At 40.5% G+C, this 25,111-nt stretch overlaps 1 protein-coding gene across 19 annotated transcripts in view; it reads right to left on the reverse strand.

The window, feature by feature from the left end:
* nbeaa (neurobeachin a) overlaps positions 1–25,111 on the reverse strand; it is a 103,140-nt gene that overhangs the window by 70,444 nt on the left and 7,585 nt on the right. For all 19 annotated transcript variants that reach the window (XM_084942569.1, XM_084942568.1, XM_084942558.1 and 16 more), the window contains exon 2: positions 1,122–1,353. In XM_084942569.1, the coding sequence (XP_084798695.1) occupies positions 1,122–1,353 (232 nt within the window). The remainder of the gene's footprint in view (positions 1–1,121; positions 1,354–25,111) is intronic.

Genomic DNA, 25,111 nt, shown 5'->3' on the forward strand with positions numbered 1-25,111 from the left:
ACACATTCGACTTTCTGTAGTCACAGTTTGAAGATGTCCCCTGAACAGTCATTGTGAAGGCATGCATACAGATAACGCTGGTGGCCTAATAGCTATAAGGTGTGTGTGTGTGTGTGTGTGTGTGTGTGTGTGTGTGTGTGTGTGTGTGTGTGTGTGTGTGTGTGTGTGTGTGTGTGTGTGTGTCACTGCAACTGAATAAAAAACACATTCTATTAAAAGTAAAAGCTAATGGTAACCAAGGCAGCTGTGTTCAATCCCAAACTTTGATTTAAGGCCTATTAACCATTTAAATAATAATAATATCATAATATTTTGTTAGCATTTGTCAAATACCAATAAATTAGGATCAATACGCGATACATCCGCATGTTTCTTTCCTCAAGCACTACCATCATCATAAACTAAGTGTGACCAGTAAGTTCTTCAGCCATAAAGAGCAAAAGCCTTTATTTAAATATGGCTGATCTTCTCTTAAAGTAATGTCATAGTCCACCTCTGTGCCACTGCCAGTGTTTTTTGAAAGCTCTCTGGAAGTCCCGTTCCAGAGTTATTGCACTTGTGTATCTGCAATGTGTGCTGGATCCCCTACACTGTCCTGAAACAGCATGAGGTTGGAAGAAGAGTAATTTAGAGAGTATCCTTTGTAGTTACTGACAACTGTGTTCATGTTTCATATTAAAAACACCAGAATTTTCAGTGTGCTGAGAGCAGGTGCACAACGGCATGGCGATCCAGTTGTTTGTGTCCTCAGACCCCACAGAAGGCAAAATTTTTGCGTTGACAGTTTGACTCTGGGATGAATTCACAGTGCCAAGCCCAGTAAAAAAGACATTAATATGTTTGGACACGGACACTGCAGACGCTTCCCCCTGTAAGCTGTTTGGACCCGGTTCAAAGCCACAAATTTGAGGTCATATTAAAATTGTGGTAATTCAAGGAATTCTCTAAAAACAGTCAGGCGTGGTTTTTGCTATTACAGGGTGGAGTTAATTCAGGGGAATTAAGCTGTAAAGTTATCATTATATCCCATTATATTCTCATTTTATACGTTGCCCAATCTTGAAAAAACTGATCAAAATACAAAGTATGTGCGCATGTATCCATGTGTACCCACTGCTCACCTGCAATCATGTCGTCCACAGTGCTCATCTTCAGCAACACCTGCTGGATGAGGCCAACCTCGGTGCTGGTCTGCAGGTTGCGCACACTCTTGCGAAGTATGGCTGTGAACATGCTCCAGATCTCCGCCTGGCACGTCACCTCGCAGTGGGAAAGCAGCTCCACCATGCAGCCGATGCTCTCCGCCTCCTGGATGATGAAGTTCATCTCCAGGTCAAACTCGCCGCCCACCAGCTTTAGGAGAAGAAGTGGGAAGGGGGAGGAGGGGGAGGGTTTGGGAAGGGAACAGAGGTAGAGCAGGAATTGGAGGGGAGGGTGGAGAGAGAGAACAAGAAGAGTGAATGATTTAGTGTAGCATTTAACCTTATGTCTGAAGGAGAGGTAAGCCTGGCTTCTGATGGATGCTGATTGTGGTTGGGAAAGCATCTCTTCTGCCCGGGGCCTCATATGCTGCAACAAATAAACGTCCTTCATGTGAGCACATACACACACACACACACACACACACACACAGATCGTCTCCTCTTCTGCTCCTCAGTAACGTGAGGAAAACAGAACTCTACTCTATGAACAACAATTACTCTCAAAATGCAGCAGGCATAAATATGCCCCTCTCTACCACCTCAGATGCACAACACTAATTGAACACATGCAAAGTTAACGCACATGTCAGTCCCTCTCCTCTCTGATGGCATTAGTGTGAGGAGACCGCACTTTAAAAACTAAATGCAAATGATTTTCCGTCTCTTAATGGCTGGCAACTATAATTACTTGGGTAAGTACAGCAACAACACGCTAGCACATTAACTAACACGCCACATGAACACAGCCATACCCACACAGTTCACCCTCAGCACGCTACGCTATCCAGGAAACGGTAGCCATAGCAACCAGCAAGCTAAGAGAACACCACAGGGGTTATTAAATCAGATGGAAAAGAAACATGCAATAGATTATCAGAAGCTAGCAAGACAGCAAACAGGATAAACATTATGACTATTGTGGTGTTTACACGGCATGAGAGAATAAAACTAATCGATAAATCAAGAAGAGTCGGTCTGTTTCATAATGTGATTAAACTGGAGGGGCAGCAGGGCTGTGGTGTGCTGTCTGCAGTCAGGAGCGGGAAGACGCAGATAATGCTGGTGCTGTTCAATAAAGGGTTTATTTTCAATAATTCATTCTGCATGTGGTTAAACGACCCTTAAGCAAAAACTATTACAAGCTCAGCGGGGAATGTAAAGTTATACTCTGCGCACTCTTGCTATCTTTAAGAGATGATCACATAGCAATTTACTGTGTTGTTTTTGGATCACTGTTAAAAAAAAATAAAGTTTCACACGCTTAGCTTCAAAATGAAACTTTTAAAGAACAAATACACAATAATATTCATCTGACAAATCAACAAATCTGTATTCGACAGCAGCTAAACACATCCCGGATGAATCAATACACCTTGTGAGACATTTAGATTCACTTCATTGTGTCCAGCACTGTTTTCCACAAAGAGTCTTCCTGGCAATTGTCTAAAACAAAAGGCAATCATTTGTGTTCACTGACAAATAATACACCTCCTGTTGCAGATGAACCAAATGTTCTCAGCAAGAGAACTTATAGAGTATAGAGCAGATTATTGAAATGAAGGAATTAAATGCGTCTGGTTATCCACGTTTTCTCCAGCGTTCTCGGAGTTACTGCCGATGTGTTCATCGTAGTGTGTATGTGTGTGAATCTTAGCTCGAAAGCACTTAGATAGAAATGTGCGTGTGAATGGGTGAATCATACAAGTTGTATAGAGCGTTCTGAGTGCTCATGTAGAGTAGAAAAGCACTATGGAAGAACCAGTCCATTTACCTTGAAGCTGTTTATGAACAGCTCATCTTTGCCTCATTTGCTGCATATGAAATTTTATGTTTCAGCCTGTTACAGATAGCACATCTCTGTCCCTGGTATGAGCATCATAACCGCAGGGATGATGAGGGTTGAGCAATAAGTTAATTAACCTACTAGAATTTTAAAAAATTAATTAATTGATTATCAAAGACAAGAAAACAATTCTGTTGGTAGAAGGGCTAACAAATAATCCAAGGAGACAGAAGGGGAACTGAAGTTGTTGTAGTCTCCACAACTTTCATTTTCATCATCAAAACGTTCGGTCTGTTTGAATATTACACGTACAGACGCATGAATCGATCAGCCAGGGACCAGAATCAACCAATTTCTATAATTCTCGGGCCTCATCTGTGACTGGTCAATCTCACATGTGCCCGATTACAAGCCAGTCTATTTCATGTGTGCATAGCAGCACAACCAAACACACACACACACAGCCTTATGCTAACATGTCGTTAGCACGGTGGAAGCATCTCAGTGTGAGTAAAAACACAAACCTTTCCAAAACCCAATCAGACTCTTAACAGACCAAACCGAACTTGGATATTTTAAAGAAAAAAACAACAAAGGAAAAGTGGCTAACGCTAAAGCTATCCAGAGCCTCGGTATGAGCAAAAGCTGAGCAAAAGGAAAATTATAGAGACAAGGGGAAAAAGTGCAAAGGGTCGATATCCTATTATCTGCTGACTTTATAAAAATACTGGGAAAATAATGCAAGTACCTGACATTTATTTTGTTATATAAATCTATTACCACTGCCCTTTTTCGGTAGGGTAAGCAAGAGAAGATCCTACACTTAATGATTGATTTTATAATGAAAATAACATTTTACCATGAAGAAAAGTTTATTTTTGTCTGCTTATGCTGTCAGTTGTAGTTAAAAAGCAACTAAGAATTGGGAAAAATAAATCAGTATCAGTGGGTCTCATTCAGGCACACCAAGAAAACTTCAATCAGAGCTTTTATAATTACAAGCAACTTTGCAAACAAGTAATGTCTGAAGGTATTTTCCTATCCTATGTTTGAGTCTTTGATTATGTCATCCTACTTTCCTACCTGTATAAATGTCATACCCAGCAGCTGTAGGTTGGCTTTCCAGTCCCGCTCTGTGCACATGTAAGCTCACCCTATGCTGGAATATCAATAAACAACTCCACTACAGCAAACTTTAACACAGACAGGAGAAATGTGTGGGAAGAGAGCAGAGGAGTGACATGTAGTAAAAGACCAGCTGCTGGGGAATGGAACAAGGGACACGCTGCTGTCACCATTTATTAGTGCACAGATGTTTTGCTACCTCAACTGACAAAATCTGAGCAAGTACGCTTCAGTTTAGCAGCCAGTAGTTACAGCACTGCATAAAACTGTTATTAGAAAAAAATAATAATAGTTGAAAGTCAAAATTTAGAAAACGTGACTTATGAATACATTTCAAACAAACAAACGTCAAACAATGAACACGGATGTAACCCATTTGTTACCGAAGCTCCTGCAAACCTGGCTTTGATCTCACTTTAAAGAAAAATGACGCTGCCATATATAATATTGACATAAAAAGGTGCGGCAATCATTAGCAACACCAACATTTGTCACGTGCTGCCCCATCAATAGACTTTCTGTGAGTCTCAGGCTCACAGACCTATAAGATTAAAGGTTGGTCCTTATCCATCATGCTTCTTTCCCCTTCCTTTTACAGAACTACACCTTTTTCAATTCTTCAACGCTTCCAAGTGTACAATCAGCATGTTACTTGCTCTTACCTCCCTCTCATTCCTGCCTCTTTCTTATTCTTCCCTATGTCTCTCCTCCCCCCTTTCAGTGATAAGAATTGATCCGCTGCACTCTGTGAATGCACAGATTAGAGTGGACCCCTGAATGAGGTATGGAATAGAAAGAGGAAGAATTAACTCATCCCACATTGAATTTCCCCTTCTCCTCTGAGGTTCCCAATTACAGAGCTCACTGGGGACCACTGTGTTGTATTACATCTATACAGCCTGTCCGTCTGAAGACGCTCAGTATTACACGTAATAGAGGCTTAAGGGGGGGAGGCGGCGTAATTATTTTTTTCTGCAGAAACCTGCTCACGGATACGGAGCAACTTGAACAGAGAAACGCACACATCCCCGGGCCAAACCTACACATGTACAGCACAAGACTCTCGCTGTGCATACTGCTTCCCACCCGTGTGAGGAAGATCACACCAAGATGAGAGGGGTGATGCAAACGACTGCAACGAATTGAGTCTCGTGACAAACAATAAGGAGGGGAAAAAGCGCGAGTGCACAAAGCGCAGTGGGAGAAATAGAAGTGTCTGAATAATTATTATTATGTCTGCTCTACCAGAAACAACATCTGGGGGAAAAGAAAAAAAACAACAACCTGGATAACACCGCCAAAAACTGCCTGGACCTCAAAACGTAAAAAGGAAGGACAGTCAGACTGAAAAAGACTTCTTCAGTATAAAAATGTTCCAGTCAAAATTAATGTTCTCCATTTCATGAGACTTCAATAAAAGTGATAGATGCCTGAGTCCATTATTTGCTGGAATGGGGTTTTTAATTGATGTATAAATAAACACGCCACCTAAATAGCAATAAGGCTCATCACAAACAGCCTGAGCACACTCGAGCGCACTCAAGCACCATCACCGCCTCCATCGTGCACAGCCACAACAGATTCCTAATTAGTTTTATGAGGGAACATGATTCTTTTGCATAAAGACTCGTAACCTTCAATCTTTCTTTTCACCCCCGGTCCACGTGTCTACAGTGTCGGTTCCCACCCATAACGACAATGCCCTCACAAATCAATGAGCACGCACAAGAGGCCTTTACTACCCACCCTGGTGGGTAAAAGACACAAACCAGGGAGGGAGTCACATTGCTCCTCATGCATCACGATAAACGGGCATGGCAGTGCCACCCACTCGCTGACCTCACCGTCTTCCTGGCAACTGCTAGAAGACGTTTGCGTTGGCTCCATTACGGCAACGATTGCTCCCAGAGCACGCCGTCCAGGGCTGGATGTTCCATTCACATGCACGCACACACATACACAGAAAAAGAGAGCAAGGCAACCAGCTAGAGTTCACATTTGACAGGTAAACACTGGAATGCATATGAACAGAAGCCTACTTGTTCTATGCCTACACTGTAGAGTACACTCTTCAGATCATTGAGCATGTGATGTTTAACCTTGAAACATACTCAGCAGCAGTCTGAAATGTAAGAATATCTCCCACAGGGCTCATGACTGATGAGTAATCTCCTTGTGGTGTATTTATGGGCTTGAGAAGTGTTTGTCTGCCAGACACCACTCGTTCTCACTTTTTCACTCTGTGACTGAGGTGATTATAAAAGTCAGTTATTCCTCAGTCAGTTGCCGTTTCACCCCCCCACCGCCCGAAACCACGCCCGTTCTCCCATTTCTATTGCTGTACTGTTTGGCCTTGCAGCGCTGCTCATTCAGACCCCAACGGGAGCTGGCACTGGGAGCTTGGCATCATCCGTACTGTGTCAGGGAAGTGGGAGTTTCAAGAAGGCTGGGGTGGGGGTGGAGGGTGCCAGGACCGTCACACCACAAAGGGCTTATATGGGCAGGCTCCTTGGCCAGCCAAAACCAGCTCTCATAAGAGCTCGGTAAAACAAACAGTCCCTCTGTCCCTCCGAGCGTTTCTCGCCAGCAACACTGCTCACAGATAATCCAGAGCAGCTCCAAGGGTCATCGGCATTTTCAAGCTAAGACAGGTCCGAATTTCAAAAGCTTTAAGTAATAAGATAAATGACACCCTGGGGGCCCAGTATTGTTCATATTGAATGAGTTTAACATAATCATGCCTTAAAGGGACACTTAACAGTATGAAGCCATTAATAATGTCGTTATCATTGGGTAACCAACTTAAATTGTGAAAAATAAACATTTTGTTATCTCAACGGCAATTATCTGGATGTTTTTGGCTACGATCTACTCATTTCTTGGACTACACAAGCTTTTGAGCCTCTTAATCAGCTATATTACCTGCTAGCAGTCGCTCAATGTCATTCTGAGGTGCAGCTCATTTGACCCATGTGTAACTTTGGTGCCTTTTGAGAACAAATCACACTTTCCTATTTATAATAGTAAAAAATGAAACGTTACGCTGTATAAGTTTGGTCATTTTTATGGAGAGAAAATCATTACAGAGAGAATTTGTGGCTGTGTCTGTGAATCAACTGTATTTCTTGTAGATGCCACTCCTGCAGTCACTGACGTCATTGCTTCCAGGAATTTCGAGGCATCTTGGTAGTGCCAGATTTTGGCGGAGACATGTGAAATCAGCGGTGAATCACACGGGTCTGAGTCCGCCCCAGACCATTTTCCTGAATTTCCTACTCTCCTTGCCTGTTAACTCTCTCTGCAATGTCCAATATGATGAAGGCCAAAAATAAAAATGAAAGTTTTTAAGGTTTTGTGTAAATGAAAATGAAACTTATGAGTAATCTAATGTAATGAAAGCAATTCATAAAATGCCCTGTTCTATTCAAGTGTCCTTGTAATGGGGAAATTATTCATCGGCAGCTTTTGACCGCTCATCTCCACACAGAGAGTATTTACTGCCAGATGGTGGCAGTATAGAAAATATGTGGTACAACCTCTTTCCGGGCTAGTCTTATCAGTCTGTCAGCCAGCCATGAAGAAGAATGAATAATGAATAACATTCATAACAAAGAGCTGAAGTGAGATCAAGTGTTAAAAACAATGATAAATATCTGCTGTAGCCACTGTCTGCACTTTTCTTACTGTATTTTTTTTATCCTTGATGGTTTTTTCTTCGAGTTTCTGCCATTCTCTGTGAAACCTGCTGTCAAATCTTTTCCATTTTCAAGCCCACCTGTCAACCAATCAACATTCGACTGACCCACAGTGTCATCCACGTCAAGCAAAGTGCAGTTGGGATTTTGGATGACTGCATGGGAGCACGTTTGTGTTGGTTGAAAACCGCTTTCCGTGGGCTCGCCGTAGGCAAGAACTTGCACATGAATCGCGGCATAAATGAAGGATAAGATATAACAACGACACAGGAAACACATTCCTCGCCACTCTTAAACGAAAGCACCATTCAGGCATTCTGACTTCTTCTGCCTCTGCTTATTCTTAGCTTGACATGAAAAGGTCTTGACGTGACATGAAGACAATAGCTATACTTACCACACGCCATTTTTTTTGTTAATGATTGTGCTTCATAATTTATAATCACCTATTTACCGTTAATTTTTTTGTTAGTTTCTAGTTCGTTTACAAATCCTTTTAATTAAAATTCTTATTTTAATCACCTTAATTTAAGCCTTTAAACACAGCTATTCTGAGCATTAACTGAATGTGAAAATTCATCTCAGTAATTATTATTTAATCGAAAACAATCTCTCACAGACCCACCGCAGCCCATTATGTAGTGCTGTGATGGCACATCAAACAAGCGATTATGCTGGCTGATTACTACGACTGACTGTTGAATATTGGATAACTATCAAGGCCAAACCTGGCAAAAGAGGCACCTGTTGCTCATTATGGCTGTCAGAGAGATGACAGGTCAGGGAGGTGAGTGGACGGTCAATAGCCACCTCTTCTGCTTCTGCACATTCAATTGAGCCTTTGGAACTGGCATCATCAATATGCAACTTCAAAGCCCCCGGGAGTGTGCTGGAGAGGTGCGGCCATGTGTACGTGTGTGTTTATTTGGCGTGTGTGAGAGTGCGCGCATGTGTGAGTCATTACTCATTTGTGTCCCCTGAGTGAGTCGTGGCCATTCAAGCCCTTTGTGTGCAGAGTGAGAGGAGACGAGAGGCCCATCTAGACATGAGATCACAGATTATACACTTAACGCTTCGCCAAGAGGGCTCAACAGAGCGCAGGAGAGCAAAATTGAAGGAGAGCGAGGAAAAAAAGGAAGAAAAAAAAGGGGGAACCAGAGAGGGAGATGATGAGAGAAAAACAAACAAGAGAGTGAATGGTGTGAACTGCAAAGGGGCAAGAGGAAGCAGCTTGCACTGAAGGGAAACAGTGATGAGAAAGAGTGCGTTTGTGAGAGCGAACGGGCGAGATGGAGCGAAAAAGAAAATGAGGGCGAGTCAGCGGCCGAATGCTATTGTGCTTTTCTTATCAGGCCGGCAGAGCGATTTTATTGCCCGCAGCTTTACAATGAGCAGTTGAGGGTTTAGTGCTCCAGTGATGACCATAGCAAATCTCTGCAAAGATATGGATTACACTAGGGCTAAACTGGCCACTAAACACTCAATAATCCACATTCTGTATCCTGCATGACCTCATTTTCTGGAAAACTGCATTGATAAGAGCCTCGGTTAATTTTATCACTAGCGCAGATTCAGAGGATAAACTTCTTCTTAATCTTGTTTTTTTATAGCTTTAGGTTGAAAATATATGAGGGGCTCAACGGTGGTTGGAGGAGACAGGCATATTTCCAACAAAATATTTTTTAAAAAGTTGATTAATGGATTGCACTATGAGAGAGAATGAGATTTGATTAATTCTATAAGTGATTAACTACTAATGGTAGTGTTTTGGATATGTAATCAGACAACCCAGCAGGATGAATACGATGTATTATTTTGAAGCTCTGTGAACCAACACGCACTGAGATCTTAGTGAGATAAAAAAATATATATATATATATAGCTAACCAGGACCAATACAGTCAAATAGAATAATGTGTAAACAATCAAAATAAATGGTTAAAAAAAATTATTGTTGGTGTTTTAATCCAGTTTCAGCTGCAACAGGATCCAGTTCCCCCCAGAGACCCATGTTGGATACGCAGTTAAGAAAACAGCATGATAAAAAATAGAAGAAGAAGAAAGAAAAGAGGATGAGATGTTGAAATAAAAAGGGCAATGCATGTGTCTCTCCCTCTTCCTCTGTGATTGTGATTAACAATGACATGTTGACTGACTGGAGCCTCTAGACACATAGGGAGGGGATAGCCTCCAAGACTGCATTTCCCATGGGCCTTTGTAACAGCATCTGCACAGATGGCAGATGGGATGAGAAACTCATGAAGCCTCATTCAAAACAACAATCACACAGTCAGCACACACACACACACGTACATGCACACACACCCAGTGAGTCAGCAAAATAAACACGATCAGCCATGAGTGTGTGGAATATCTAAGGGCTGTTATGCATAAAGTGTAGGGCTTTCACTTCAAGCTTTGGAGTGCGATGAAGAGAGAGAAGTGAAGATAACTGCAGAAATGTCAGACACACACACACACACCAGATACTGCAAGAATTACATAAATCCACAATAGGGGGGTGGATATATGGGTGGTTTGGACCAGTAAAAACTGGTGAGGTCATCCTGTGACCAGCGTAGCTATTTTTAAGGTCACAAATATAAAAAGAAAAAAAATCAAAGATGCAGGCATGTGGGATGAGTCGGAGATGCAGGACAAAAACAAAAGAGTGGCAGTAAAGCCTGTGCAAAGAAATGAAGAGGACAGCATTCGCCAAAACCAGACAATAAGTTGACGGCATGAAAATCTGCCATAAGTACACAAACTGGTACTTTACACTAAGCGGATGTGCAGTATTTATACTTATATACTTAAAGTTCACCACATCAGTTGTGACTGAAATAACTACTTAAAGGACTGCCAAGCCACGGCCATTAATGGGCCTGAAACAATGAATCCTACTGACATGATTCCCTTCCTCTCCCTCCATCCAGGCTGACAGGTGCACTTTCGGTTTTGGACTGTAATGCTTTAAAAGCTTCTAGACAGCTTGACTCATAAACGTTCACATTTTTCTAAGGAGGAAATAACTTTGATTGTCCATAACTGATTTTAAGAGTCAGATTTTTTTTTTTTTCCTGAACAGTTTACGGAAATTTAGTCTGCATATGAATGAGAATTACGGACGCAGGATTTCTAAGACCCCCAAACTCTTTTTACTTTAAGATTTTCATTTATCAGCATTTATTGGCAAACAGCCAATATGGACCGATATGTCAGCTGGGCCAATATATATCTATTGGTCAAGTTCTAATGAAAATAAAGCATAACCAAAATTTTAGGTATGGGAAGCTTTCTGGTTCCTTTTGCATTCTATTTGTAGTCCTGTAATCCATGCAGGTAAACAGCGCGTGTTAATATGCTAACCTGAAAATGGTGATGGACAGAGAAATAAAAATGTGTGGTAGACATCACTATGGACGTACTGCTACTAGGTAGGGCTGTGCGATATGACCAAAATCTCATATCCCGATATAAGAATTCTATCGTCCGATAACGATATAAATCACAAAAATGTAACATTTTCTGTAAATTCTGTGAATCTCGGGCAGCTCGACTTACGGGAAGTGTTTCCAGCTGCGCGTCATGTAGCTGGAGTCGAGTGTTTTAACCGATGCATGAAACTATACATTTTTAGACATAAGTTGTAACGGCCGCTGTTTTCTTTGAGTATTTATTACACAGCGTGCTGCGGGGAAAAGCCTGTTCTAACGTTTGAGTCTAAGGTTTATTTTTTTAGCACCTGACGGCTCTTTTTTACTTCTCATCCGTAAATAATCTGCTCTTTCAACAGGATCTTGAGCTTTATTGTGAAAGGTTTATGTGGAACATAAACAAGCGGACACGCGATGCTGTTACCGTCTTTGTTGCTAAACACATAAAAACAGGCGCTTGTCCATCAGTAGTGTGGTTATATTAAATATAAGAGAAAGAGAGAACTTTAAGAAATTAATATAGCCACTACAGTGACCATCAAAACGGTGAAAAAATATTGCCGTAAACAGTTTATTTTGCGACACCACGAAACAAACGATAGCGTAAAATGAAACGATAGACGTTTTTATATTGTCATCCAATATATATCATTATATCGAACAGCCCTACTACTAGGCATGGTATAGTATATCCTCACAGACTCAACACTCTCATTTTATAAATAAATAAATAAACAAAAAAACTACAGCATCTCTTTAGGAGCTGACACAAAATGACATGTTTTCAACCAGCCACTCAAAAACTGCTTTGAAGCTAATGTGGCAACAGAGCACCATCTTTCATCTTCCACCAATACATGTGAGTATACATCTATAAGAAAACAACAAAAAGCATCGGGGAGCTTTAAACATCTCGTAGAACTTGCCACACAAAACGCACTTTCTTAATACGCACTTTGCGTTTTCCCTGAAGAAGAGTGCAGATGGTCGTTTATTACAAGCTGATACGTCAGCCACATACAGCAGCTCCATGCAGCAACATCAACACTGTTCTCATCCCTCTCACTTTTTTTCCTCTCACACATAAGCCATCCAATCACAGGTCTGACACACAGAAAACCAGAGAAAATAAACTGGGCTTAACGTCTGATTGAGAGTGCTTATCCGACGCGCTTATCTTGGGCCAGGGCTTGTAAGATTTCATGTTTCCCCAAACGATTTGCTCGTTTCTCACTTATCATGTTTCCCACTTGTAGTAGTAAACACGGGCCACATTTGGTTTGAATAAGGCAAATACGAATGTATTTATAGGCATGTTTTTTTGTGTGTGTTGCATTAATGTATGCAATAACTTTGAGCCATAATGCACCAAATTAAAAATTAGGTATTCAGTCCTTGTACCATTTCAGGACTTAATTTGGGTAAAGCCCTGTATGCATAAATATTTAGGCCCATGGGCAAAGAAGGCTTGTTTCCCATCAGTTAGTGTAATCCTGTCAAGGGTGCTGTGTGGGTAAGGTGACGAATTCCAATCAAGCATGTACTGCCTCCAATTTAGCAAATAAGTGAAAGCTCTACATTTGCATTACATAAAAAAGAAATGCATTTAAAAAAACAAAACAACTGCATTTTGGTTCTCGGTGCCAGGAGCTGTACCCTGGGCACGTTTTCCACAAAAATAAGCATGAATGTGCGTCTGTACATGCATCAAAGAGAAGCAAAGCTATTGAGCACTCCCATGTACCGGCTTGTCTGTTTCTATTAGCACCGCCAGCAACCAAAGAGGGAGAGCTGCATAAAAGAGGAGTGAGAAAAGGCAAGATAAGACAGTAATACCTGCTGAGATGTGTTTTTTTTATGACAGCCACTACAAAGTCTCCAGTTCGCTGCAGACCAGTTCAGTGTGCCTTTTCCCGCCTCCTGACTCAAACCTTATCAAGTGCTAGCTTAAAACATACTGTGCACACACGCAGACAAGTGAGCGCAAACACTCGGACGCCGCTGTTAAAGTTGGCCAAAGCCAGCACACATACTCAGCATTCACAGGGCTAAAGGCCTTTAAACAATTCATTGCAAAATGTCTTGTAGGTCTTAGTCATTCGCACTCTCGCTCGATTCGTCACCAACACACAGCAGTAGCAGCAATTCACATGAATGACAGCATGAGTAAACACAAAGAAAAGAGAAAAAAGAGCGAGAAGGGAGGAGATAACAGGAAGAGAACTGCAGGGATGCGGAGAGTCTTCCCAAAATAATCCAATAATAATGAGCCACCATTTCATTAGCATTTGAGTAGCTTGTAAAAGAAAATAAAGATTTTTCAGAAGTCTGTTTACTGGAGCAGAACTGAAGGGGGAAAAGAGCTTTTAACAGAAGAAGAGATCAAGAGTGGAAAGGGAGATGGAATTAAAGTGAGGTCAGATGTCACCAACAGTGCAGAAAGGAAAAACTGCAGAAAGAGTAACAGTGTGAATGTTTGCTTGGGGGAAATGACAGATAAAGAGAGAAGACAGACGGATACAGCGGACTCTTTTCAGCACAGCGGACAGCTCCTGCTCTCTCTGCTGACAGATACACTGACTAAGAGAAGCTGCATTGGAAATCCTTCATCTGGGCGGAAAAATTCATTGACAAACAGCTGAAGCTGCAACTGCACTAATTGCTGTATTAATACCACCAGGATCTTTTCAAGATCTAAAAGTGCGTGGCGGCAAAATACGACCAAAGATGCGAAAGCCCCGCTCTCTGTAGGAGCCGCCGCAGCAGAGCAGAGCCATACTCAGCACGGCTGATATTATATTCAGGAAAAAAAAAATCCAGGTCAGAAAGATGTGCACGTACGCACACACACTGCAGGGATTGGAGGATTGCAGCCAAGTGATCGCAAAGCTGACTTCATCCAACTGCAGTTTAAAATGTCTGCCACCTGATTGGCTAAAGAGGCTTAGTAACGGATCTTGCAATAAGCCTTGTCACATGCTATTGGGTAACAAACAAAAACAAAACAAAAAAAAACTTTTTTTGCTCGTTCGTGTTTTAGATCACGCCCTGATACTCTTTCACAAACGCATTATTAAAAACCACGTTTCCGATTCAAAAAGCTATAAAAATCACACTGAAATGATGCAGTACTGAGTAGTAAGTATAGCAGTAACAGTAGCTCAGACTTTTGATTAAAGTTAGGCACAGCTCGTTTGGCTGTTTATCAGTGGGATCTTTAAAAAATGCTTTTTTAAGTTTATGTAATAAATTTGAAGATTAGGAAAGGCTGAGCGCCAATGAAAGTTTTAGATTTTTGGATTTTCTTCCAATAAAAGCCTGCTGCATGGTGCTACTTTTTTTATTTATTTATTTTAGCCAGGGAATTAAACAAAGGAGTTGAATATATAAAATTAAAATGCATGTGCATCCCCTACATAAAACCATTTATCATAGAAATCTGAAAGCATGTGCTTGAGACTGACAGCGCTGAACTGCTAGAACCGTGCCTCTCAGCTAAAATAATAAGCCGATGCACTTTCTCATGAATAAATTTACATCTTTCTTTATACAACACAATTCAGTCGATGGCCTTTTCAGTTCAGTTTGCTCTTGTTGTTCGGTTGATCCCTTTCATCTAGTGTTAACTGGGTCCTAGACCCAGGAATAAATAAGTAGGACGCAAAGAAAAAAAATGAAAAAGTGGTATAGTCATATCGTGCTATTGTTGGGAGCGGCAGCCACCCTCAGCAACATATCCTTTCTACAAAGACGTGTATAAAGTCAAACAGCTGCACTTTAAATCTATAGTGTAGTCGTCTAACCATTTGCTTGGCAAGTGGCAGGTTGCTCGTTCGATTCCAGCCATAGACGCAAATCCTTTTGGGATTGTGTCAGAAAGGGCATCTGGAGTAAAAACTCTGCCAAATCAAACACGCGTCACCACCTGCTGTGGCAACCCCATGTGACAATGGAGCAGCCAATGAGACTTTATTCTGTACTGAAGGAACTGACTATACAATTTTAATAACTTAGTGTGTGTCTTTCAAGCGTAGCCTCCAGAGTGGCGTCATCTGAGAAATTCGAGGTTCGTAGTCGTTCCGATTTCTTCTACGCTGGTTGTGTTTTTATTTACTTTTGTGATAAAGCTGCAAAACTGTGACACCATAAGGACTGCTCTCCACTTAATACCACGAGAGAGGTGAAAAGCTTGTCATGTTCATAGAAAATATCAGATCAAGTATTTTAAGTGAACTGTAATCAAGAGGCAGCACCAGAATGTAAACTGACTTTTAAGCTAATCAAGTTAATGATGGCAATTAAGGCAATCAGCTGCCTTTTGAGCTGCTTGTTTTTGTAAAAGAAATGTTTTTTCACAGAATGGCAACAGCGTTAGCTTCATCATTTCTGGAAAGTACAGATCGATAAATCGTTAAATAAATATGCCAGAGTCACCACGTGCTGCACTTAGCTTTGCTCATTTAACACCTGAAACCAAAGGAATGAATGAACACGAGTGTAACTTCTTCATAGACTCTGGAGACAACCTAAGAGTAAGGAAGCACTGCCTGGGCCTTTTACCAGAACACAACTTTTATGATTTATGTGTTAAGGCCAAAAAAATAAAATAAAATAAAATAAAATAAAATAAAATGCCTGGAAGTCAGGAGTGGGAGAGAGAAAAAGTATCTAAAGTAGAAAGGCTCAAAGAGAGAAAAAATAGAAAGGGCCAAGGAGAGAAGTGAAATCAAGGACATGTTCTCACCGTGGGAAGGACTGCATCAAACAAATGAGAGATGCTGCTGAAGCCGGATGAAGGCATTAGTTAAACCGTGAGGTGCTGAAGTGGAACTTTAAGGACCCTTCTTTCAGCATTTTTCTCCTCTTCCACTTGGAAACAGCAGATTCTGTCTAGGAACTGATGTAACTTAATTTCTCTTTTCAGTTTTTCCTCAAGACAGGAAGTAACAAGGGCATGCTTGTGCGTTATGTCATGGGAGCCTCAGAAGGAAGCACTCGAGGCTTGCGTTCTGTACTTTAACAAGGCCTTTCGCAACTTGTCTCCTGATTTCACTCAAAATGTGATAATTTCAAAGCTGAGAGGAAGTGAAGTCCTACAGGGCATCCAGCGTGTTGCTTACACCTCACTGGGTGTAAGTCACTATGTGCTCCTTGTTCTTTCTCAGCCTCCGCAAGGAATGATTGATCAGAGCAACTTGTTTGCAGTATGCAAGTAGTCTGGCGTTTTATATCTGCAAGTGTGTGTTTCTTCTTGGCTCCATATTCAGTTATGTGACGATTGCCTTTTTACGGAATGTGTTTGAGTGTGTGCGTCTTTGTGTGTGTGTCTGTGAGATGAGGCCGCTGTAGACTAGCTGATGTTAAGTTCAAAGATCACTAGATAAGCCCAGCAGACCTGCCTCGCATCAAGCTGGTGGCAATTCAGGATCGCTAATCTGTTTGCTTGGTTTGGTTTGTCGTGCATGCACTACATCAGATAGGATGTGTGCATGCACAGTGTGTGTGTGTGAGTACTCACACACAAACGCACGCCTCCGTGCATGTTCGCCATCAGCTGAAACAATGGAGAGTACTGTTCCATTGAACCGCAGTTGATGGAGGATAAGAGCGGGAGCAAGCAGCTCCAGTGGGTCTCAGTAATCCATCATCATAAGACACAGTCAGGAATGACACACTCAAATGCGCGCACACACAAAATACGGCTGAGGGGTTAGCGGACCATGATGTACTTTGCGTTATTATACAAAAAAAAAAAAAGACCACACACAGTGTGCACACACACCCACACACCCAAGATAATCAAAAGTCAAGCCAGACAATTACAAAACTGAACACAAAGCAGCCAAATTTGCTGAAGCCAAACTCGGCTCTGACGTATTTTATTATATAATTATTCTCTAACAATTCCAAAATGTGCTTTTTAATAAAAGACGGCCAAAAGAATGAGCTCAGGCCTCAACTACACATCTGTTAGGCTGGTGCTGTACCAGTACAGGCCTGTCACTACATCAGCTTTACTTCAGACCCGTCCTCCACGCTGGACAGTGGTGAACATGAGGCGTTTGGAGTAAAACAAAAACAGCGGTAAGAGAGAAGCAGTTGTCAAAAGCTCGTGCTTTGGAAATAAAACCTTGAAAGACAACCAATTGAAGTTTGTGCTCGTGTTGATCATTTTAGATTCAAATCAAGTCAGTTTTGGCCAGTTCTTCTTTTTTACATAAAGCATGTTTTCAAGTCATCTCCTTCTGTCTTTTGCATTATTTGCATGCCTTTAGGGGATTTAATACATTGATACTTTATCTCTCATAGCTTCAATTTATCTGATGACTTCTGTTTTGGTGCACGCCATCATCCTGGAGGATATTTTCTTGGATGCTATTAGATAACTAATGGATGTGTGAGCAAGCTAGAAAGACCTAATCAAAAGACTTAACTTTGAGACGTAAAGAAGGGCAACTAGAACCCAAAAATATGAGCTGGACTTACATTTAAAAACATCTAAAAACTACATACGCAACAACGTTTATGAAAAAACTTTTAAGTTAACCAGAAATGCCTTCCTTACACACAAAATGTACTCAAAATGTAACCATTTTTACCTTTGAAACCAGTTACAAAACAACTATTTAAGTCATTTTCTTTACTCTATTTAGTAATATTTACATAACAAGTCATCCACCACTACACATATGGATTTGTTTATTAGTAAACAAATCGAGGAAACTAATTAATAAATGTCTCACTGTAGCTGCCATTAGGTTAGGTATTAGTGGCCGATATCCAACTCCCAATTCCAGTCTAACTACAATGAAATAATATTAAGCTTTCAAAACTATAACTGCACATACACAAAATGTTTAAGTGTCAGTTATTATAAAGTTACAAAAATATAAAAACAGGCTCCCCAGATAATGATCTCATGAATGCCAAATTCACTCACACACACAAACTATTTCCAATCAAAAGGTCATATCAACACTAAATCCATTCTCAAATATCACGGAGCCATGCCAGCATGTACGCTCTCTTTGCCAAGAAGGCCTCACACTTGAAATAAGAGAGTAAACACACGGAAAGATTATGATTTTTAAAAAAGAAAAACTGCAGTGTCTAAAATTATGTCATGGGAGGAATAACTCCTGGCAGGAGTCAGCAGTGACATTCAAATACAGACATCTCATGAATCATTTGTAGCAGCTTTGGAGATAAACATTTCAGTGCAATTCCAGTTCCTTAGGCAAGCAACAAAATCACATTTTAGGTATCCATCCATCCATCTATCTGACTATCTATGCACACACACACACTCTCACAAATCGATGTCTGTATGATTCTTGTCAGCAATGCCAGATTAGTTCATTTAGGTCACTGTGCAACTGGGAATGAAACAATTTCCATGCGTGACCCCCACGGTACAATGCACAGGGTGAGACTCAGCCATCTATTGAATCCATACATTAACTTGATTATAAGAGCCTCCATCTCTGCACTCAGATAAAATAATCCAACCCTTACCCTGAGCTGACCGCATTCAGAGCTTGAATGTGGCGAGTGCAGGGTAAGGGGTCAGTAGTGATACAGAGGGGTGGGTTGGTGAGGCACAGGGGCTTTTGGAGGTTAGTACAGTGAGTCACCAACACTGTCAGATATTGGCTTCAAAATAATTTCTTGTACCTCTCTCCTCGAGGGTTTCCGAGTGTGAAAGTGCCTGAAGGAGGGGTGAGGATAAACCATGACATAGTGCTACAGGATCATGGTTGTCCTGCTGGTATCAGAAACGAACATTTCTACATGTGGTTACGTCTTATTTGAATAACTGGTTTGTGTCATTTTACTCATAAATACCAAAAACTTATAAATGTCAATTATAACATAAATATGTTTTTTTTCTCTCCAATATTTATTTGTACAACTAGTCATAGTTAATTTAATTCAACCAGTACATGCCAGTGCTTCAGTATTGTTTACTTCATGATGTTAGTTGTTGGCTGGTTACTAGGCAACATCTTGATGTCATAATATATCATGGATTATTTAAGTTTTGGGGATAATTAATGAGATGACACTGTTATGAAATTAAAATGATACAACGCAAGATGTTACAGGTGCATAAACACTACAAACGGGTCTCTTTAGCCTATTGGGAAATGGTTGCTAGGCAACATGATGACGTTTCTTCCGTGCCTGAACTTAATTTCATTATAAAAGAAATGTGTAAACTTTACAATTCCTCCAAATTGCATTAAGCTGCAGGATCATCTTCTCTCCCTGAAACAACTGAAAATAAAGTGCTCTTTAACTATAAATAATTAATTGTAAACAGTTAGTTATAAATAATTCACTGGAAATGAGCCGCTCTACAGCCACCTTTATGTGACATATTTTACCTTCCCAAACAAAAGCAATTGCAACAGATTTATATAACAATGTCAGGTTTTTAAATCATTTCCCAGCATGTTTACGGGACATTGGTGCTTTTCTCCTTGTAACTGCATTGATGCTTTGCTTATACTGAGGCTGCTAGCTAGTTCTGTGTTCCTTCTAGCTTTAGCTTTGACCATTTTCCCTTTGCTAGCTTCTTTAAAGTGTTCATATTTAGTTGTGTGAAGGTGATTTGAGTGACTGGGTTTATTGTTAGGAGTATTTTCATGACAGTGGTCCTCCCATGGTTTACTTTGGCAAACTTTATGAGGCGCTTCAATGCTAATTACATGTTGTGTGGCTGTGAGTGTGCGTCTGAAACCAAATTTCTGCTGAAAAATAAATAAATAAAATGGCACACCCAGCTTAGTTGAAAACTGGCTTTTATTTTCTCAGGTTAAAACAAATGAGTGATTTTTTTTTATGCATTTTCTTCACTTATTTGATTTAAGTCACAAAACACAGTTTTTTTTCTTTTTATATGCTTTGTAAAAGGTCTTATGACAGCACAGCTTTTTTTAAATGTGATAATTTAGCACTTTACCATCACAAACACTACTCCACATGCTGTTAAGAGTTTCAGTGGATTTTGAGCCTTTTGTGACATGGTTTATTTTTTCTCAATTACTATGAAATAGGTTTAGGAATGTCACACAGATGCTTCTAGCTAAGGGCAGGATGGGCTTTACAAACATCTTGTTCTCCATCAATCATTAGTTCTTTTCTTCCATCCTATGGAGAAATACCGAAACATCAGCACCTTTTCAACTTTTGATTGGTGGGCAAATACAGAGGTCAGGCAAAACAGGCCACACTGTCATGAAGCGTTTACAGAGGTGTTCAATTAAGTCTGTTAAATTCAAAGATGTACCAGGTTTTGCATCTTTTCTGACTGGCTGCTGGGCACCGAGAGTGAGCCTGCCACTGTCTTTGTGTTTTAACTTTTTAATTAGATGTGTGCTATATATATTATCTGTAATATTCTTGTGTACTTGTATGGAAGAACTGCCTCAAATGAGCAGCATAACAACAAAAATAAGCTCTCTATCTAATGAGCAGTCTAAGAAAAGCCATTATTTATACTTACATGTAAACTGGAGGAGACTTTCAGTGAAGCTATGACATTTTTTTTTAACTTTACCCACTGACTATATTTTATCCTGCTTTTAATGCAACTACTGCAAGAGCATTGATTATAGCAGCATTTGTGATCTAACACACATATACACCCTGATATGCTTCAGAGGGTTTGTTTTGCATGTGCTTACAGTTTCTCTGTTCCAGAGAATAAATGGAGTGAGGCTGATTTTTGCAGTAACTGCTGATTTTGAGGCTGAGGTTATTATAGTTAACTAAAACTAACTGAAATGATTTTTTGAATTTGGAAAAACACACAAAAAAAAAATCCTTAGTTTTAGTTTTTATTAGTTTGGTAAAAATGTTACAACCTGTCTGATGAGGCACTGATTTCAAGACATTCTGTGTTTTTATTGCAATACCTAAATTTTGACTCTGACACTGATGACTAATAAAACCTCATCTAAAATAAGGAAATCAATAGGAAAATCAACTCTGGATTAAAAACAAAAATTCAGAAACTAAACTGATTTAAAAACAACCAGTCAAAATGAAATCTAATATATATATATATATATATATATATATATATATATATATATATATATATATATATAGCTGGCTTTTGGGTCATTGCAATTATTTTGTTAGAGCTACAAATGAAAAAACTAAATACAAAACAAGGAAAAAACAAAAACAAAAACAGGTCGACAGGTTATTAGTCGGCTACTATAATTTCCGGTATTGGCTTTTCCACGTTTCCACCTAATATTTCTAGCTGCCCACGCTAACATAGATGACTAGAACGGTGCTAGATCCAAACATCAGTCAATAAACTTTTGTACCAGATGGTTACTAGATGTAAAACAAAGTAAGTTCTTACACATTCCCACCCAGAAGAACAGGCTTCAATGGCCCTGGCTTAATACAGACTAGTTGAACTCTGCTACAGGTGATGCAGCAGTCCTCTCACTATAAACAACTTCAAACCAGGCATATAGGCTTGCACAGGAAACAACACTGCAGCAACCATCTTTGTGTTTGTCGTCGTGTTGGCACATTTACAACTGACACCACAGCCAAAGCTGCCGCAAAATGATTCTCCTCGTAAGTCCAGTTGATCCTACACCTCAATGGACACAGAACAGCTGATTAAGAGGGCCGATTGTGTAAATATACGCTCCACTTAGCACCTACTCCAAGCACCTGCACTAGAAAGACTCCACATGTAAGATTTGTCATGGCCCGAAATGCTTTCTTATCAGTTGTCGACACTACTGACTGATATCCAGCCCACCTACACAATGTTATTGCCAAATAAGGACTCTACAGTAGATTATGATACTGTTCTTATTTCCCTTGATGATATGAACCACGGCTCACACTCCTAACTTCATTTTGTGAGCCAAAACCAGTGCTGCTACGCTAACGGCATCACCTCCACAAAAAAGGAAGACACACACAAAAAAAAGCATACAGTGTCACTGTGGCCTGGGTAACTAGTGTTCTTATTCTTACTTATGAAAAAAACAACAAGTTTTAAGTCTAATATCAGGGCTCGCAAAATTTCAAAATCCCTGGTAGCCCTTCGGGCAGGGACTCTTCAGTTTTTGGTAGCCCAAAATAAATTTAAGTAGCCCGAATAAAAAAGAGAGCAATTTTTTGATTGATGTTTTGTTTCCTGTTTTGTTTCCGTTACAATATTATACATTAAAGTATAATATTGTAACGGAAACAAAACATTAATCAAAAAATTCTTTAAACACAAATTACAACATTGTATAAAAATTACAATCATCAACTCAAATACTTGGTTCTAATTGAACAGAAATTTCTATGAACTTGTAAGAACTGTGTAGGACATGAATCAGTCTGTGTCAGATCCTGAATTTGAAATTTCCACTGAAGTCACGGGTAAGAGGCAAGTGGAACCAAGATCGAGGCCATTTGCTTTTTGAAGTTTGCAAAGACTGCTAAATTTTGCCAGTGGTAGTTCACTCTTTGCAACATAGTACGCTATTCTAAACTGATTTTCAGGTTTATTTTTAGTATGTTATTTGCAATTGGTGTTTGTTCTGGGAAAGATATTGCAGACTGAGCAATAATGCATTTCTTGCATTTCTCATGGGTTCTAATGGGGGCCTTTCTTAAAATTACTGGTCCCAGTAACAAAGGCGCTTGTCGACTCGGAAATCGAGGGAAAAGCAACAACACACCCGGCAGAACATTATGTTCTTTACACGGGTGCACATAAGTGGTCCGCATGTGCGCATTCGCTGTCAAAATAAAAGACGCGCACCAGATAAGAAGTTGCAACGCGCGTTTGCGTCCATATAAAAGGCAGTGTTTTTGTCCGCTAGAGTGGGATTTTCACGGCACATTCTGCACCACATCTCTGTGCGTTCATCATTTGTTTGAAGCCAGCTCACCTCCTGCAAACACTTTTCCGAGAATACGTGCTTCTTTTGTGGTTCGGACTCCATCTGACATTTCTTTGGATGTGGAGGAACACCAAAGTAATTGCTTAAAGGAGCTTGCTTCTTCGACATCTTTAAGAGTTCTAAACAAATGTCTGTCCTCCTCCAGAAAATCTTATGTACGCAAACACGCGTTGCAACTTCTTATCTTGTGCGCGTTTTTTATTTTGACAGCGAATGCGCACCTGCGGACCACTTATGTGCAGCCCTGGTTATATAGCTCATCATATCGCAGCCACAGAAATTCTTTTGTCCATGAAACCATAAAGCTGCACTTTCTTTTTGCCTTATAGTCTGATTTGTCATAACTTTTCCGTTTTGTGGTAAGCTTTTCTTTGGCTGTCACTTCTTCACGCTGACCTGTCTTATTTGGCTCAGCAGAACTAAAATATATATCCTGCTGCTTTTACACACGCACTCACATAACGCTCAGCGATTCTCTGCGCGATCAACCTCTCACATGTTTAAGCTTGCTGCGGGAGATTTCACTTGTCATGTTTGCATAGTAAGCTAACGATTGATAAGACGATGTCAGAGGAATTGGTGCGCAAATTATCATCACTCACCAATCAGTGCTGTCGCTCTCTATAAAACAGTTCGCGCGATTGCAAAGTGAAAGCAAAAAACAAGCGCAAATTCAAACACGATTTCAATATGTCACATATTGACAGTGGCTCACCGATGCCAATGACATAATTACCCAGCTACATTTCCGAAAGAATGCAAAAGCATTGAAATATATTTTCCTATGATAGCCCGACGGGCAGGGCAGAGACAGATTTTGGTAGCCCGACTGGAAAAATCGCTAGCCCCGGGACGTCGGGCTAGCGATTTTGCGAGCCCTGAATATATATACACTATTTCAAGTCTATGTCATGTGGTGGCCATGTCGTCCTGAGATGTTCTTCACTCACTGTGTAACAGGGTGGAAAGCAAAAAGCAAACAATGATTTGCTGTGATGCAGAGCAGAACTACTAACCAGTGTAATGTGGTGTTAAATGACAACTTCTGACACCGTTTTTCAGGCTGTAGGGGATGCACGAACATACCTCAGAGATCCTAGATATCTAATATAGAATACTAAAATTACACACACACACACACACACACACACACACTACAAACTTGGCTATAATCAACCGTCGGCCACTGCAGTATGCAGCATGATGAATAGGTACACAGTTAGCTATACTTCCAGTAAGGCAAGTGTGTGTGTGTGTGTGTGTGTGTGTGTGTGTGTGTGTGTGTGTGTGTGTGTGTTTAGAGCCAAGGGAGTGAGGCGAAGTAGGCCAGCATGAATATAAAATCACCCCTGCCAGGGAATGATGTGGGCTACAAAAAGGAAGAGAGCAGAGAGTGTGTGTGTGTGTGTGTGTGTGTGTGTGTGTGTGTGTGTGTGTGTGTGTGTGTGTGTGTGTGTGTGTGTGTGTTGCCAGAGAAAATGTGCAGATGAAGGTGTAGGAAACTAAAGCAGGGGTTCTGTAGGAACACTCATTTCTCCTCTTTCTGGGATGTTGGGGGCGCACCCTCGCCGGCACACAAAAACCAGGTAAATCAAACAAAGCAGCTTGTTATAATTTTGGAGATTACTGCATTGTCATTGTGCCAGATGTAAATGCATGCACACACACGCATACACCGATGCAAAACAAACAAGATTCTTAACAGTGTTTTTGATCCAAATGTTTTGTATTATATTGTTATGGCCCCTCCCATCTCACTACAATCACACGCAGACAATGCACACTTTTGGGGGAGAAAAAAAAAACACAAAACACAAAACACAATAGAGGCAGACACAAAAGCATGAAGCAGCCAGACACAGAGACACAATGGTGTTGAAGCAAAGAGCACAGCAGAGGACAACCAGAACAATCGAGAACATATGCTTCC

This window comes from Perissodus microlepis, chromosome 10, assembly GCF_051167445.1.
Source record: "Perissodus microlepis isolate ML-2025 ecotype Zambia chromosome 10, ASM5116744v1, whole genome shotgun sequence".
Classification (NCBI taxonomy): domain Eukaryota; kingdom Metazoa; phylum Chordata; class Actinopteri; order Cichliformes; family Cichlidae; genus Perissodus; species Perissodus microlepis.